Raw genomic sequence first — 19,641 nt, 5'->3', positions numbered from 1 at the left:
AAGAAATTACAAAAGCCCTTGGATAGCTGTGCTTTTGCGAAGTTTCAGAAAAGGTTACTATTTACTGCAGTCCTGATTTAATGACAACTAACTGTATAAAACCTTTCGGTTTTCAATCAGCTATGGCACAACAGAAGCACACAACTTATGTACATTAATGTGCATTACTTGAATAAATTCCCCCCTGCTTATACCACTGAATAGAAAGGTTTTCCTCATACATTTGACTAATCAATACTTGGAATCAAATACATCTTGTTTCATGAGGGAAAAGGAAAATGAATGAGGTTAAATTAATGCTGTCACTTTCTATAAACCGGCAATAGTTTCCCACTACAGAAACCACTAACTTCATTATTTTGCAATAGGAAATCAACGCTGTAGCATGTTTTAAAAGTCTAATTTACTAGAGCAATAAAAAGGCACCCTCAAGGCTCATCATGTATGTCATATTATGCTTAATTTTAAGCATTCCAGCATAAGAACAGTAGGCAAAACTCTCAGCGAATCAAGTTGATTAGTATTTTGAATTTGTATGCTGTAGTGCTCTCCACTCACTAAGTACTATATAAATATTATTTTATTAAATTTCAAAGCAATTGTGTTAGGCGGGATAATAAAATGTCTCTGTCTTACATTCTTTATCTCGACAATACAGCCTTTAAAACAGAAGCAAAAGCAGTAAATTAAAGCAGTAAACTCACAGGGAGAAGGTCAGAAGTGAGGGTATTCAAGACTTCTGAAGCTGTGCTAGGACTAGCAGGGCACAGAAATCTACATCTGAAGTAGAAGCATCTGCCTGAGGTTTGCAAGTATCTCCTTATCTTCTATTGCATGGTTAGAGAAAAGGTTTGGGGTTTTTTTTTATTATTTTCTGGTACTCATCAGGGTTCACAGCACCTTTTTGCAGGAACCCTATTTCATGAGGATGCTGCTGGAGAGCAACTAGCTCATTAGGGAAAAGCTGAGAGGACAGAATAAGAACACAGGTAAAAAATGAGTTGGAGTAATAAATAAATAAAAAACCAAACACAAACAATGAAAGAGGTAACAGATCTTTGCCCCTTTTCCTTTCTAACTCTCTATTTTAATTAACACAGTGTTCCACTTTCTGGAACAATGTCTCCTTGCCTGCCAACTGGCTCCTCGCTCCTCTTTAAAAAACTCCTTAATAGCCATTTCTCCCAGAAATCCTTCTAATAGAATCTTATTTCCTATTCATAAATGGTCTCTAAAATTATGGTTGATCAATATGATACAATTCTTTTGTTAAATTATTATTATTTTGTAAACTTCAGTACAAAGTCAAAGACATATCCTCACCCTGGCAAATACTGTTCTTTACAACCACAGCAGCTAAATGTAAAAAATACTGTAAATCGTGTCTTAAATAAAAAATTTCTAAAAAACTAAAACTCCTAATAACATTTAAGAGACTTTCTCAATTTGCCATTAATCAGCCAACTGTATTTATTAACTGTGGCACTATGCTTCAGAATCGTTATGTTTCAATGACACAGCTTGCTGTGTACAGCCTCCCGATCAAGGAATAGTTTGTGATAGTCAAGTTAAAAATGCAATGTTAGGCCTTGTATTTGTGTAATTTCTCATTAAAGATTTTCATAGGCTTTTGAAGTTTACTTATCCTTAGCTATTCCCTAGTTATCCCTCTGCAACAACTGAAGAAAGAACTGAATTCTTTTAAAATTATACCTCTTCATATTTCAATGTATTTTTTAAAATACTGAAAGGAGCTTCTCTTGGAACATTTCTCCCTACAGTAATTCCCCACAGAATTGCTTACTGGGAGCCAAATGAGGCAGAAGTGAATTGTAATATGGCTCTAGGACTGCAGGCCTTAGCCAAATAAATGCTATAATCAGCATCAGTATGTAGAACATCAACAGGATTTTTATTGTACTGCAAATAGTCACAGTAGTGTTAATAACTCTGACTTCCAGAAGAGAATAATTTTAACCTTTCCATGCAAGACACAGCTTTTTCTATCATATTTTTACACTCAAACACCTTCATTTTTATAACAGACATAGAACACTCCCAGATGACTTCAGTATGATACACATGTGAATGTCACATACAAAGATGCCTTTCAAGTATTTGAGAAACACAAGGAACTTGTTGGGAAAGTAAACAAATACAGTAACCACTGAAATATGTAAAGCTGACATAACATAGGGCTGAATCTTATATATGACAGCACATACTAGCAGGGAAAAAAAGGCTCACAAACCTGTATGTCTGATTGTGTTGACTGAATTTTAGTGAGGCAAGCCACAGGTAAACTGTCAAGCCCACCGTCTTAAAGAAGCCTTTATAAAGAGTTCAACAAACCTACTACTACCAGAAATTATGGAAAATCATCTACTCTTCAGGCCACTCACATACTCAAAGAATTAAGAAGCTCCTTGGTTTTATTCAAATTCAATTAGAATAATATATTCTACCATAACAGTGCTGGCTCATTCTCTGTGTGTCATTTGTTGTCCTCTTGTTTCTGAAGGGGGCAAGATTAAAGATCTTAAAAGACAGAGTGCTTCCCAATTACCTGAAAGAGCTTATATGTACATGTCCAGAAATATGATCGCTTTCAATTTGCTGAGTTTTTAAAAGGTTAAAGTTCTGCATTACACTAATTGTATATCTTCAAAATGCTTGATCACTTGATCACTTCTGTATTCCAGTGCCTATTTAAAAAATCACATCAATAATATGTGATTATGTATTCTAATTGAAGAAGTTTATAAGAATTCTATTTAGGTAGGAATGGAGAGGCCTATTGAAAAAAAACAAGCAAGCCCAAAAGTGAAAACAGGGAATGGATTGACTTAGAACTGTTAAAAAGAATTTTGGTTGAAAAGTCTCAAATCCTGGAAGTGGGCAACAGCTTAATGCAGGAATCAGAAAAGCAACTTTAAAAAAATGTTTAGGTGTCAGTATCTAACTCAAGGGTTTTCTGTACTGCAGTGGTATGCAAATGCTAAAAAACTCTGCAAATCAAGCCTCTTACCTCAATATCTTAAATTAAGAGGATGATTTACAATGACACTAATCATTTTGTGCCAGATCCTAACACAACATAAAGACATGAGCTTTATTGTGTCAACATATCAAATTGTGTCAACCTATACTGTGGCTCTACCCTACCAACTCTTTCTTCCAACTGCATGACTCAAAACCAACAGTGACGGCTAGGTAAATCCTAAATTTTTTGCAGACAGACCCACCACCAAACAAATAAATCAAAGAGCAAATATTACTAAGATAAACACATTTGTTTTTAAAGACAGTGTGCACACTGCAACATAAGTTTCTACATTACTGCTCAGAATAGAAATGGTCACCATTCTTCAAAGGGCAGTGCAGATCTCTGTTTTGAAAGCACCTCATTTGCTCTGCATAATGAGCCAAGAGTAGAAAGATCATGTGTCATATCACATCTCCATCTTAATTACTTCTCTATCAAGTATAATGTCATTTAGGCATTATGATCTCAGTTGTTCCAGAAGCTGCTATAAATCTTTGTAATCATACACTGGACATGACTTTTCCTTCACTGTTAATTCAGTGCTTGTAAATATAAAAAAAGGAGGAAAACACATGTGATGCCAAGTGCAACATGGTAGGGAAGTTTATTTATGGAAAATGGTTCTGCTAGTTAATTTGTTTCCAAGAGGTCCAGGGAATAAACAAGTCAAAATGCTATGATTTCTTATAAAATGTTAACATTTGTTTTAAGCTGTTTGAAGCATGTTTCCCATGTGTTGACTTTCCGCAACCAGTTAATAGCATTATTCAGTCCAGGTTAGAAAGGGCCTTTTCTGTGGAGTTCATTTGTTGCATCCTAACTCCCAGTAATTTAGGAAACAGTGATCATGCACATATTGCTGCTACAACCCTCCACAATCTCTACCAAATAAAATAGATGTTTCATCATATAAGTAGATATGCCGACAAGTTTAAAAAGCACAGTACAATGGTTAAACAGAATTATCATACAGATAATTCAGATATGTTCACAGAATAATCATACACAGAAAATTTGAAACAAGAGCATAATTCAAGCAGTTTAACTGTAACCATTGCTAAATTTGCATCAAAGAAGGGCCCAAAACTGCAGATGGCACATACCAGCCAGCACATGGCTCAAAAACCCCACTTTCACGTGAGTCTGCAGGAATGGGCACTATTGGCACCTATGTGGGTGAATGGACAAACGGGTCAGAAAACAGCAAGTAAAAGAGAGGGTGAGAATTACTCCTGCTTAAAAAACAGAGTAACACAACAGAATACAAAATCAAAACTCTACCTGTGATCAAGTACAAATCTCATGTATGATTTAAGACTCTCCAAATCCTTTTGCATTGGCAGGACTTTTCATATTCACAGACTAGACACTACACTGCCCCACATCACAGCCAAAGGAAATGCAGCGTTTGTCAGGTGACACAACTTAGCATAACCTTGCATAATCCTATTATAAAACTGTACTGAACACTCTATGAATTGACCTTGTTTATTGCTACTAATCAAGGCAGTGCAGCAGGGCTTTAACCAACCCATGAGAGAAACGATCAAGTTACGCTCACGTATCAAGTCAAACCTTCTTTATCTGAAGATTATTCTGGCACACACAAAATGTGATGGCAATTATATCAGCAATGCTCTTTTTGTAAATGCCTGGGGTAGGCACCAGTCATTTTAAGTATCTAGAAAAACAGATGGGTCTGCCCTTGGCGCTGAAATTCTTACATAGCTGTAAAAATCAATTCCATTTCATAACTGACCATATGAAGTCCAAATGCAGTGTAAAGAGCATTTTTTTCTGATCAATTACACATATAGAAACAACACAACAAAATGCATACTGCTATTCCCCTTCCAAAAAAATTACTTCTTTTTATTTCCAAGTAATTGTACTGAAAACATTTACTTTATATTTCTAGAATAACAGTACCTCACTGAAGAGGGTCAGTATTTATCTGACTTACCAGAACGATGGTGATGTTGTTCTTCTAGGAACTCCAAGTCAAGCATTAGGTCATCTTCATCCAACTCACAGGAACCCAAGTTATTCAAAACATCCTAATATATATTAAAAAAAAAAACCAAACAAAAAACATTTAGATAGATGTGTTAGTCATATTGCTCTGCATAAAAGAATTACCAATCAGATCTGGAAAATACATTTAAGCAGAAGCTATAGAAAGTTTTTCTGCAAACACTGGACCAGTGAAAAACAGTATGAAACAACTGTCCAAATGTTTTTGTCACCACTCTCTCTTTGTAGAGGATCTCAAATATTTAACCAAAAATTCCCAAAGTACAAGTAATACCATTTATACATCTTTTTAAAACATTCAGTGATGGGTGTCTTTGCAACTCTAATCATAACTTCTCATGAAGACAAAAAGCGTTATTTTTAGCACAACATAAAAGTATCAGTACTTGTTTTTTATTAAATTTTGAAATTCTAAGCACTGCCTGCCCTTACCAATATACTCTGAAGAGGGGTTTACTGTTCTATTTATCCAAAGGATAAAGTGACACAAATTTAGGATAAACAGGAAATTCAGGCATGAATTATCAACTCGTGAATTTTTAAGTATTTCTGTGGGTGGCAAAGGCTAACACAGACAGACAAGAAAGCCTGACTGTGAAGTGTAGCTGCTTAGGTTCCCCATTTCCCAAGTTTTAACCACAGACAGATAAGGCAGCTTTACACAATGCATCCTCTGAAAAGATAAAATGGGTAGAGGGGTTACAATTAAAAGAGATCAAAACAGTAGCTTTTCACACTATCTAATCCCTACAGGATTAGCTTCTCAGAAGATAAAATGACTAGTTATTTCTCAGGTAGATATCTTTACTCTGTAAACACCGAGTACAGCAATATCATATTTAGGCTTCATCTGGGGTCATGAAATGGTGTTAGCTCGGCCTTCGCAAAGCCCTGCCTGGAAAACCAGGGTCTGTAGCCAGACACAGGAATGACAGCCAGTCTCAGAAGAGACAAACTGCTGACAGGGGACAGAGAGGCACCCTGGGAGCCATGGTTGAAGAAAACCTCTCCTCTGCCATCCAGGGAGCAGGCAACACACACCAGGAGAGTTCACTGTCTTGTTCCCTGTTCCTATGCTCACCACAGGCAACTCTGGAAAATGAAGCAATGAGGTAATTTTCTTCTCTAGCCCCCACCAACCTCAAGTGGCTATACTCAATGTATTAAAAGTGATAGTCATACTCCATTTTCTTCCCATGTATATTTTATTCTAAAGTCATTTCTTTTGATGTTATATTATGGTTTTCTCCACAGTCACCAACATCTAATCAAAGCTATTCATGCACTCTCCAGCTGGCATTTTGTTTGAATCTACAAGCAATATTGCATAGCCCAATTCTTCAATTCACCCACAAGCAAAAAAGGTCAGTAGATCCTGCATGAGATGCTGGCACCCCTTACATTTCACATGCTCCCAACATCAATGTAACCCAGACAACAAAGCAAATCAGCGTTGAAGGAGGCCAGGTTATTGTCCCAAAGTATCAAGCTGTCTGTGAGATCTCCATATAGCAATCTGCTGCATAGAAAGCAGAGAAATATAACAGTTACATACATTAAACTAGTAAAGGCCCTTCCTGACTTCAGTTCTAACCATTTTTTTTCGGTTCCTTCTAATTCTCTTAAGTCTTTTCCCACCACAATAGATGTCAATTCTTATTCACACTCACCACTTGTACCTAATTCAATTCTTTTGAATAATTATTTCTTCAAACTCTTTCAGAAACAACACACAGGCAACACAAGGACTTTTTCTTGCATTCTTTCCCTGACTTACTATCAGGGCAGGAAAATTCTTCTGAGATACAGAACACACTGCTATTACTATATTTTTGCTCCCTTTTTAAATTTAGATGCTCAAGCTTGAGCAAATGGCATATTAAACAACTCAGAAAGTACAACATACCTTGTTTATATATTGTTTTATTAATGTAAGAAAAAGACTTGGAGAAAAGGTCCATGAGAATAATCCTTGCAGTTTTTAAGCAACAGCTAAATGTTTTTCATACCAGTAGAAGGTCAAAAGGTTGAAGTACACAGGTTTGTCTATCCAACTGACTCCACACTGATATTAAAGCTGAGAATCCTTTGATAAGCTATACCAGCAGTAAGGAGCATGATTTCATGCTAATTTAGCATCTTCTACATTTTGTGCAGTAACTTATGCGTGGTCTGAAATCTTAGGAGATTGCCTGTGAAAACAGTGATTCACAGCCCTCATCAAGAAACAAATTCCATTTGATTTGGAAAAAACAAACAAACACAAACAGAACCACAGTTTCTAAATTAAAAAAACTCCTGTATAAGATAGACCAAAAGGAAAATGTTTGTATACAACCCTTCTCCTTATTGTTGCACTTTAGGATCGTCTTCACTTGCAACCTCCAGAGAGGAGGTAAACCATGCTCCATCTATCCTCTCTATCCTGTGAGGCTGAAGTACACCCTGCTCAACACAACACCTCTTCTTGTCCACCTGAACTAAGGGCTCCCAGCTGTCCTCCCAACGCATCCTTGCCCTGCCTTGCCTACAGCCTCTTCAATTGCACCAACAGCAGGGCAAGCTACAGTGACAAAGAAAAGCTCCTCCAGGTTTATTCTTTTCATAAGTACCTCCTCTGAGGAAATAGTCTCCCTCTATTCCCAGAAGCTCACTTGTTCTTTATAAAGGGGCAAATGACAGAACTGGGACCAAACAAATTAGAGCAGCTACTCTCCACCATGGCAAGAACGAGGGTTTGACAGAGCTGCTCCCCTGCCAAGGATGTCAGTGATGGCAGTGCAGCTGCTTTCCTTCTCTGATCACCCACCTGCGGGCAGAGTTCTTCCACAGAGACAAACCAAAACCGAACTCACAAATGTGTAAAAGCCCACCCAACCAGAGAGCATTAGTTAAGTTCCCAGGGCTGTTCTGAGTAATATTTTCTGAAAACGTATAATTAGAAAATAAGAGAGCCAGGCTCCTAAAATGACCTGCCTAATGTCACAGAACAGCTCAGCAGTACCACTGTGAGTGCACACTAACCTCCACCCCTCTGCTTCCTCACCAGGATCCATTACTCCTTTGTTGCTATGACAATTAGTAAAAATTGTCATTTTTTTTAAAATTTAATACCTCTTGACCTTTTTCCTGTTCTCCCCCTCACCACCAATGCTGCATCCTTTGAAGAATAACGCAATTAAATATTAAAAAAATATAAGAGAGACCAAGCTCTAAAGAGCATTCCAAGTAAATAGCTTTAAGGCTTTGCTACCTAAAGAAAAAGAAATAAATGCTTTCATCAAGGTCTCAAGGAACCATTTGTTGTCTATTTATGGTAGCATACCTTTCATTTATTTTAGGAGGCAAACCATTTAGTTGAGGCAGAACCTTGTAGCAAAAACCTCTTTATTAACTCTGTAATAGCCCCTTAGAAGTCTTAAGACATACTTCCTAGTTCTGCTGTCTGCTTGACTTCTATCATCATTTTGCCTTTATAATATATTCAAAATGAACATGATGATGCTTTTTTCTTCTAGTTAGTCTCAAAGTTGATCACAACTTGTGAGAAGCGCATGTGAACACAGTCAATCATTTGCCTACATCTCTCAGTTTTTCCTGGTCAACACAGGTCACAACCAGTTTAAAAACTAGTAAACCCAGTTTACCAACTACCCTTTCCACCGTTGACTTGATTAACTACGACTACTATTTAAATATTTCTATTTAAACAAGAATTTAGTAGAGATAATTTAAACATTACTAATTCAGAATAAATAGCAGCAGAACAAAAGTAAAATGGTTTAGGATGCTTTTCATAACTGATAATGGTTGTAGCAGAACAGAATGCTAATCCAAGAATATTTCAAGGCATCAGTAACTTCTTACTAATAAATTCCATATTTAAAATTCTTTCAGCAACAACAAGAAGTATAAACTGCTATTTTCATCCAACAGTTAGGTATCTTACTCAGGGCTCCTTGAACTCAATGATACTCAACTTAGTTGTGACCGGGCCCAGAACTTCTTAACATTCTTAAGTAATATGACCTAAGAAGAGTTTTAGTATGAAAAGATGCTCAGTGATTTGCATGGATAGAATTCAGAAAAAGCTGAAACATTTTAGTGATAGAGATGTATTAGACATGCAGTTCCTCCCAGCCAGATGATGTGTATCTGGACAATAAGTTTACTCAGGGTTGCTAAATGGTGTTTCCTTTCTCCTTTATTACCCTCCCTATCTCCCGTCTCTCTTTCCAGCTTCCCTTCCTATAACCACTCAAAGGAAATCTAATGCATAATACATAAATTTCAGTACCTTTCCACAACAGTCAAGTATTTAATTATTTGTATACCCGTTCAGTACTTAAAATGAGTTTGAAAGCTGGAACAAATAACGACAGCTTTAGTAGTCAATACATATAAAATGAATGCGATAACATGTCTCCAATTACTGGGCTTAATCAAATAACAAAAAGCAAATAACATTTCTTTATGAAGGGTCCTTTACTATGTTTTTTTCTTTCAAATCATAATTCCAAATAATCATCTTACGCATATAAATACATAGTGAAATTACTGCTTATGGAATTACAGTAAAAATTGACTACTTTGGTATTAAAAAATGGTAATAAAACACACATATGAATATGCAAATACACTAAAGCATATTATTTTGTTAAGCAATGTAACTCAATTCCACATGGACCGAGTAAAACTGTATCAATTGCACAATATACATAAACAAAGCAGGGTAAATCCATGTAGGACTGAGTATTTACGACTAAGAGACAAACCACGATTAAGAATTGGTTTTAGGTAACAAATTTGCCCATTTAAATCAGCCAGTAATCAGTGACACCAATCGAAAGATTAATTTCTTTGTTTTCACACATTTTTATTCTAGACTTCTTGCTCCTATACAATTGAAATTAAATGAAATAATTATTGAAATAATAAGCAAGGTTCTAAAGGCTACAGAAACATGTTCTCTATCATTATCAGCATCTTTGGAGGGTTGTATATGTTATAATTTATTCTAATTAACGTGCTCAATATGATATTCAACGGCTTCTGTATAGTTTTCATGTTCTATTCTGGTATCTTGAGGGAGATTCGGCCCTGACAAATCTTGTTTTGCTGAGCAAGAGGATGTATGGGTTTTTTTTCCTAACCAGTGTTTTGTGTTACCACACAGGCCTTGCATTTTCCAGTGTATTTCAAGATTCTTTGACACAATTTGAGATTTCCATTTCATTACTGTATTGTAATACTGCAACAAAATCTTGACTATTGCTTAGAAATGGTTCAAGGCTTTGAGAAGCTGAGGTCCAGCAAGCAACTTAATGAAGCTACAAGACTGAAGCACTGGTGTGTTTGCAATTTCTCAGTTCATAAACATTTCTCTCAGACATATCCACGGCTGAAGACAGTATACACAGAAGCCATTGAAAGTTAACTCAGGTTATAAATACATTGATATAACCTTTCTATCGTGAACTTGAACATATTGACTACATTTTAATCTTTAACATCTCTTTTGGTCAAGCTTTGCACCTGTGCTCAGCAAAACCACTGTTTTTTTCCTCTAAAGCATTTTGTCACTTGTGCTTCCTCTGATGGGTGCCTTGCAAAATATTCACCACTGCTGCAACTCAAACTGAGCAGATGAGCTTTGGTCACAGGCATCCCTCTCTGAAACCCATGTCTTCATCATCACCTTTATTGTATACAGATGCATTTCTCCTCACCTGTCTGTAATCCTACTTTGGTGCCTCTTTAGACTATACCAGATAAGTCCTAAACCTCAGGGAAGGGAGTAATTCTTTAAAGCTTTTTTCCCCCTGAAATAATAATAAATGTCTCTTTTGCATAACAGATTATGCAGCAATCACTGGATTTTCACAGATATTTTTAGAACTACAAGAACAAAATTTTAAATTCACTTTCCAAAATATGCTTAGGGTTCTGTTTTGTCTGTCTTTCCCCCTACACTGGCCTCTAGACATCTTCTGGATTGCCTTCCTCTGTGCTATTGTTCTTAACTATTTTCTAAATACAGATTTTCATACATTAGGGAGTGGGGGAGGGGCATTTCCAAAAGGTAAGGAGTTAGTGTTCATACCTCCCCGTTGAAATGATGCACTAAATGTGGTTTATAAAATTCCTCTCAGAGTATAACAGTGTGTTAATATTTAATATTATAGAATCCTTTTTTCCTTCATTGTAGAAATATATGTGGGAGGCTATTTAAAATCAATGCCTTTGCAAGAGTACATAGAAAATACACTCTAGGGAGAATAATTTGGTTTTTTGTAAAGTCACATGTATGACAATTCACCTGTATCTCCTCAGGGTCACTGCACATCTGATGCTGGAAAAGATCAGAATTAAATACTTATTTCAAGACTGAAACGATTTCTAAAGATTGCTGAAGGATAGTACTTCATCAAAATTGTACTCAGCAAAGGAACGCGGCATACAATCAGCATAAGAATGAAAACTGAGATATACTCAAGGAAAAAGAAAGACCTTGAGCTATTTAAAGTAATGTTAGAAGCTCGAACTGTACCTGAATAATTCATGGACATAATGAAGTATTTCCCCTTCTGCTCTCTCCCACACACTTCAAAGGGAAAATGAAAGTACATGAAATCCAGCAAACAGAAGAACTTTTAAAAACATGGAATCCCTGCCAACAGCTTAAAAATCTTTGTATCAAATGTAAAGCTTATACATTACTTTCATATACCAAGACCAGCTTAAAAGCGTTCTTTTTTCCTGAATAGCACCACCCAGAAACCATTCCCCATACAAATAAATTAGAGACTTTACAAAGGAAAAAAGTAAATGTCATAATGTTCAGTAAGAACATTTTCTGTAGCTATCGTGTGGAAACCCATTTATATTATAAATTAATGTGCCCTTAAGAACCAAAGACAGAAAATTAGCAATGGAGGGAACTGTCTAACTATTAAGCTCAGATCCATCACACTATTCTCCAAAATATTTTCCACGTTGCACTCTTTTGGTTGTGTAAGGGAAGTGCAGTATTTTCTGTCCCACTGTTGTCACTGCCCTTTCGATTCTCTCTGTGCATTAAATCAATGTCTGCAATGATGCTCCTTTTGCCTGAGTGATTATAACTAATGTACTCTCCTAACAGGTCTCAGGTTCGCACTCGTCCACACAGGGTTCGCTCAGCCACAGCACGGTCAGCTCCCTGAAGCCACGCAGGTGTAACACAGCCCAGCCCAGGCACCACCGGTGGCAGGAACAGGGTCTGAGCATGCTCCTGTCCTGCCACAGTGTCAGTTAATACCAGATGACGGGGAAGTGGCACCTACCTTCAGAAGTCCACAGGGAAAAGCATTTGAACAAACATCGTGCTGATGTATGGCACCAGTGTACCCTCTCCCCTTCTTAATCAGCTTCCCTGTCACCGGGACAGCAAGCATAGAGATCACAGGGTAGGGAACTTCAGTCAGGGGTCAGTAGCCCACCTCCCACGGCAAACCTACAAGGGATTATCTTCCTACATAGCAACTGTAGATGCTGCCAGCAGGTCTTGGATATATTTTCTGCTGTGGAGCGATTCAAACACCACAAAGCTGGTGACAATAACATGCAGCTATTGATCATAGTGCAGTAGGGTAACCTGTCTGTAATAACACTAGTCAGTCAGTGGACTCACCTTTGCAGGAGTAACCAAAGCCACACTCAGTATTTGCTTGCCTTGAACTCAGATATATGCCCACAAAAACAGAGGGGCCAAAGCCAGTGTTTTTGTAGCACAGTAATGCCACTAACAGTGTAAATGGTAACAACACACAAGTATTTTTTAACGCTGCTAAGCACAGGAATATAAATAACATTTAGTTCCAAAAACTCAAACAAAGGAGAGTGACATATTTGCACAAGCTATGTACAGGAAAACATGCGAACAAAAAAAATCTCAGAAAGTTGATAGCAAAGGTGGTACAAAATGCAGGAAAGGTGTGTGATGGAATCAGAACTAGTGCTGGTCCCAAAAATAAGATAACCTATAGGGGAGGCATATAAGGTTCCCTCCCTTTCTTTTTGTGGAGGAAGCTAAGGACAAATCCACCAAGGGTGAGTGAGCAAAGATGAGGAAGGAAGAAGCAGCACAGTTTGGTACCAGTTTCCAACACCTGAGAGTACAGGAGCCTGGTCTCCACAGCCTCAGTGAGGGCAATGCCAACGATCACTGCCATCACCAGTACTCACATCCCAGCAAGACTGGCCTTGTTTCTCACTCTCCTAAACACTCACACTTTCAACATCTTTAATACATGCACTTACACACATGTATGTGCATATACCTACTTGCACCACACAGTCACAGATAAATAGCTCTTAAGAGAGCTAGGAGACAACAGATGTCCTCAGCATTTAAATTTTAGCACACTTTATGCATCTATTAAGTATTTAAAATCCATGTTCAAGTCAACCCTAGATAAGGATCAGCTTCTGACAAACCAGATAAAGACAGCAACCACCTAACCCTGAATTCGCTATCTGGCAAGAATATCAAAGTAAAAGCCACATTTGAAATGTGCACAGCCTTATGCGCACCAGAAACTTTGAGAGACTGTTTGCTATTCTTTCAAATAATTCTAGAGCACTCAGATTCACTTTGGTTGTAAACAGAATCAAGACAACTGCATTCTCTGTGTTCAAAAAGGTGTATACATTTTTCATACATCAATCTACAATTTCATTAACAGAATCCTAGGGAAAAAAACCTACTTTTTAAAAAGTATGAAAATGCAGTCAAAGAAATACAATAAAGCTTAAAAGGACCAAATAAAGCCTCCTTTAATAGATTTTTTTTTTCCCCTTCACTCATACACACATATGCTTTCCTCCCAGCAGAGGGATACATCTGCAGCACGTAATTTGCTTTGTGGATTAGTTAATGTTTTTACAGCTTTTGTAATGGGCAAAGCGTTATGCAAGCGTTCTAGTGCAGTCATTATCATCACATAGCTTTGGGAAAGTTTTCTAAAGTTGTGCCAGATTTTTCTGCCAAACACAGAAAAAGCTCCTTGAGCATCTCTATCCTGCATTTATATAGGATATCACTTATACCATTTTTTGAAGCTTATTTGTATATACCTTAAAGATGTGAGTACAAAAGTGAGTATATTATTCAGCACATGGAATGGTGAGGTAGATTTTTCCAAAACCACTCAAATTAAACACATAACTTGTATCTAAACATTTTGTCAGTTGAAACTTCGTCTGTGTCCTGAGAGCACCCAAGTCAATGCTCTGGCCAGCATTTAAAGGGTCAAAATTGCTTTGTGACAGCTAAACAACCTTCAATTTTATTTTTGCCTTTTCTCAGCCAGTGGTACACACAGAGGAAAACAAACAAAAGAAAAAGGATATAACCAAAAGAACTAGTGAGGCCCTCAGTGCCAAAAGGAACAACATTTAAATTCAGGGGATACACAAAGGAGACCCTCAGTATCATGATAAACCACTGTCATCCTATATCAAACTCTTACTTAAAGAATATTATTGTTCTGACAAACCACATCAGAATAATTCACCTTTTGCCACAATCCAGCACCAGCCACATTCATCTGGTACACACAGATGAATTCAAAACCCATTTCCCCAAATCAAGCTCAAAGGCTGATTGATTTTTCTTGCAAATAAAAGAATGTCCCAATTTTAGTTGTATCATGTTGGAGTCAGCATTTTTGGATGTCAAATGACAATAATCTATTTTATGGCTTGAGCATGATTTTGTTTCTAAGAAAAGACTAAGAACTTGCTACATATAAAAAACTCAAAACTCTTCTAGACATATGATTAAATAAATATTTTTTCTAGTAACAGGAAAATTCAGTACTTTTTTCTTCCCAATATTATTATAAGGCAATTCAAGGCTGAACCTTCCATTTCTAATTCTAATTTCTAGCCTGTAATATTGGCGATAAATCACTAAAAAGTGAGCTCTGTAAATGAAACCACAAGTGACCCCTTACTATAGTGTCATTAATGCAATATATAATAGATATGCTATTGCTAATATTATTTGAATTCCTTCTGTTTCCATGGCAACGTTGGCCTACGGCTGCTCTGGTAAACAGGGTTTTATATCATTCTTTGAGAAACGCTTCTGCTCATGTCATTTTTCCACTAGTGCATACTCTTCTCCACTTTCTTTGTTTTGGTTTTTTTTTTAAGAAAAATTGTAATGGCAATTACTGGTCCAGAAGAAAGATTTTTTTTTTTTATTTATTTTTTTTTTAGTTATTGCAGTTGGATCGTCAGTGAACTAGGAATTTGAAGCAAGATAACCTGTTACAAGCTTTGTCAGCAGTACAAAATACAACACTCCATCTAAATGGAGCAGTATCTAGCAGTATCCAAATCTAACAGAGACAGAAACCATAACCACTTGCTCGAGATTCTGCAATGCATACATTTTATGAGCTTTGCTACTTCTCCCTTGTACTTTCAAAACTATTTGATGCTTAAGATAACAACCTCTTTCAGTACTTACATGTGCATGTTCTTCTTACAAATACTTCATTATTAAGGGGGTGATCTCCTTGCCAGAGCGAAGTGGAAAAACCTGAGAACACAACACTCCTGGAGAGGTATAACGCTCCTTGAACTAGGGACAGAGAAGATACTTAAGACTAGTCTTGAAGCTTTTAGGCACCCCTGTCTGTCCAGGCTAACCCAACAACAGCACTAGTTTTATCACTGCCTCAGAGCCTAAAGAAGATGCTGAAGATGCTTCCCTTTGTAAAGCAATGAACTCCCAGTTCATCTTCAGTACAACATAATCCTTAGTAATGTTAATTGCATCACAGACTGTTACTTGCTGGCAGGACATCCAATCCTTCAGTAATTTGAGTCAACATAGCTGTTTACAAATCAGACTGATGTCAGCTTTATGAAACTGGGAAAATGTAATTGCTGATGCATTCTAACCAGTGAAAGCTAAAATAATAATGCTACATAAAACATATGTTACATATACATGCATAAGGAACTCAAATAATGTTATATGCATATTGTAGAAACTGGATCAGTGTCTGGTCGTTCAGAAGAAAACAACATTCTAAAAAATTATGTACTGGATTTGCCACAAAGCAAAGCACAAAACTTGTTTTTCACTCTGCTTATAGGTCTTTCACCCTCAGTTCTGGTTCCTTGTATTTCTGTTCACTGTGTGGCTTGGCAGTTTAAATGGCACCTGCAATATTTCTTTGACAATTCCCATTCTTCCTATAAATTTAATAGAAATAATGTGCATATAATGAAGAATAGCAAAGAAATAGCACATTTTTGGTTTAAAAGGACAGTGAATGAAAAAATGCACTCACTGAATCAGCAACTTACTTCTTAAAGGCTCTCCGGTTTGCCATTAAATATCATATATCAAGTCACAGAATTCCTCATCCTGAGCATGTGACAAGTCTGCTATTTGAACGAATGGGGATGGGTAGCTTATTACACTGACAAGTTAGACCTCAGGTCAGGAAAGACTTGGCTCTGCTAGAAAGTACTCCAAAGACCTTTTCCACTAATCAACATTTATGCATCTTCAGTACAGAGAGCAACTGAAACTATCTGAGGTCATGGTGACACTGTCAGAAACTTTCTCAAATCCTTACCAGAAAAAGACTGTCATTATAATGATTTTCACTTGCCATTAATTCCCAGCTGCCTAATTTAGTACGGTAGAAAGCAGTCCCCCCAGTACTAATTGGAATAAATTTTTAATTTAATAGTCTAATGTGCTCCAGTTTGGGGTTTTTTTTCCTTTCATCGAATCAATGCACTCATTATTTGCTAACGCCTAGGTGCTCAGGGCAAATTGTTAAGAAGCCTAAAAAAAGATAGCCTCTTGGTCAAGTCTAGATTTAAAAAGAGTCAGCAATACATCATCACAGGATAGGTTATGATTTTCTTTCAGAATGAGGTAAAACACAGTCTTCTCTTTTGGATAGTGGCATTTATAGGTTCAGATAACAAATGTTGCTGTTTTGTTCCCACTCTAAACAGGCAATACCACAAAAATCCAGACTCTCTCAGTGCTAAAGACAGGTTTTTATCCCATTACATGAATAAACTGAATTCTCATGGACTGAGCTTCAGTAGAGCCATCACAATAAACTCATCTGGAGAATACTTGCCAAAAAATGTTATTCAGCATATAGCAACACACAACCTTAATGTTCAAATTTATACTAAGAAGAACTTACTCTCTTAAATGAGACCAGAACTCAATGCTTAAGTAGTCAGGACTTTAGAGAATAAACTGAATTATTACACAGTAAATATCTGCTGTCTTAGGGATGGCAGATTGACGTTATTTTCAAATATTTACTAGAATGAGGAAGTACTCGTACTATACCTTCAAGTATCTTACTCCAGAATATTTGCACTATACCAATTTTTTGTGGTGATTTGATTTTCACCCAGGTTCTAAACTCACTTCAGTCAATAACACCTTTTACAAGGATTAGCAGACATCTTCACACATCCAAAATAGAGGGACATGTTTGGTCTTGGTCAATATCCCTATTTTTAAGATGTTTTTCTGCATGTAACCTCTTTTCTCTAGCTGCAGTTGCTTTTAGTGTAAAATAAAAGGAAAGTACAGAGGTAAAGAGGTTTTAGAAACATGCAGCAGAATCTACATAAAGACTAGATACTACTGAATCTGCTGAGCAAAAAATTCTGATCAAATATCAAAGCTCATACCTTCTGCAGCCTTAATTCTGTATATATGGACTGGATTAACCAAAAATTAGTTTTGTTTTCTTTCCACTTATTGGAGTCATTAAGCAAACAATCATTGTGTAAAAGCCAGTACATGTAAATACTGTTCTGGAGTTCAATACTATGCAGTACTATTATTCCCAGCTCTGCAGTGGAAGAGTGTACGTACTTTTACAAATGACAACTTAATAGGTTTTCTTACAGTGTTTCCTACAGAATAAGGTTGATGTCATCCCACTGTCTAAGCACGAACTTTTTTTGGCCTTTCCCTGGGAAGTTTTGAACCTCTTTAGCAGCACTAACTAAATTGGACAGGAAAGTGACGGTCTTAAAGGCAAAATGCAGAAGCTGAGCTACAGCAGATATTTGGATGGAAAAGTGAGATTCTGCACTGCATCTGCTACAAGCAAAAGCCAGGTGGAAAATGGAGAGCTGTAACTGCCTCAGCCATAATAGTTTCTTTCGTTTGTAGCATCCTATGCCTATGCAGAATGCCAAGCATGTCTTTTGATCAATGTCTTTATATACTAAAAATAATAACAAAATAAATCACAATTTAGTGCAGTAATAAACAAAGAAAGTTCACATAATGTCTTTTACTTTGCATCATGCCATTTTGCATGAAACTTAGCTCTTTCATTTGTGTACAATGTCCATGTGCTATTAAATCATTCTTTGCTGAAATGTCTTGAGACAATGCATAGTAAAAAGGAAAGCTCTGTTATGCCTCAATACAGTAGGATTTTATTTTCCCCTCCATATAGTACTTGCATTGCTACCAAGCAACAGCTTTGAACAATTGGATCCTCTCACTCTGCTACTCAAAAAGCTGCAAATTTCTTTTACAGCCTGTTGATGCTTACAGAGGCAGAGTAAAAGCGTGCTAAGCCAGCCTGTCCATCACTTCACTCACAGCCTTTCTACACATCAAAAGAACTCCCTAGCCTACCAGTTGCCCAGCACCTTTAGGCATCTCTTGCCCTTGGGCCACACCACAGAACTCTGAAGTTGAAGGTTGGCACTGCACAGCTTCAACATAAGAATCTGACTTGCCATGGTATTTTATCTGTCAGGAGATCTGTCAGGATCTCCTGAGACATCTCAGATCCTTCCCAATTCCAAGCACAATGCACTGCCAATTTCATAGTATCACAGGGTTACTGTTCCTTGCCCATGACAGTGGCACCATCAGAACTAAAAAGCTCAAAGAGGCTTCCTTGCCACAGGCCTCACCTGCTGAGAAATTCGAGTACCCTACTCACTTTCTTCCTGACACTTCAACAGGGTTCTTCTACGCTGCAGAGTGGCATGCTGTTCCTAAATGCTTCCAAAATATTATGAGACCACTACCTGTATAAAATAAGGAAAATATAATTCATGTTTTAATCAAAAGGCTTAGCTATCATACTACACAAGAAACAGAGCAGCCTTCGACTCCAAAGCACAGGCACATTTTACATCAGCGTTTACAGTTCCGAAGAAGCCTAGTGCCACCGAGTGGCTAAGAGCAAAAGTGAGTTCCTTGGTAAAACGTACTGTATCTGCAGAAAGCAGATGTGTTTCCCAAAAGAATAACGTCTGAGTTGCAGTTGGCAGTCTGTTTGTGTTAAGAAAATCAGGTAATCAAAAATTAATTTCTAGGCACAACAATCAACAGAAATCTTCATGGATCTCTGAGAGAGACAAATGGTGTCCTGATACCACAGCATAATTGCCTTCAATTTCTGCCTCAGGGTTCTGTATCAAATTTAGAGTATAATGGAAATGTTTATACATTTAAATATTAATGCTACCCAGAATGTAAGAAG

At 37.1% G+C, this 19,641-nt stretch overlaps 1 protein-coding gene across 4 annotated transcripts in view; it reads right to left on the bottom strand.

Moving 5' to 3' along the window:
* CCSER1 (coiled-coil serine rich protein 1) overlaps positions 1 to 19,641 on the bottom strand; it is a 656,129-nt gene that overhangs the window by 527,784 nt on the left and 108,704 nt on the right. For all 4 annotated transcript variants that reach the window (XM_064651914.1, XM_064651915.1, XM_064651916.1 and 1 more), the window contains exon 4: positions 5,010 to 5,103. In XM_064651914.1, the coding sequence (XP_064507984.1) occupies positions 5,010 to 5,103 (94 nt within the window). The remainder of the gene's footprint in view (positions 1 to 5,009; positions 5,104 to 19,641) is intronic.

Source organism: Pseudopipra pipra, chromosome 4 (assembly GCF_036250125.1).
Source record: "Pseudopipra pipra isolate bDixPip1 chromosome 4, bDixPip1.hap1, whole genome shotgun sequence".
Classification (NCBI taxonomy): domain Eukaryota; kingdom Metazoa; phylum Chordata; class Aves; order Passeriformes; family Pipridae; genus Pseudopipra; species Pseudopipra pipra.
The sequence above is the reverse complement of the archived record's forward strand: the minus strand, read 5'-3'. Positions and strand labels throughout refer to the sequence as shown.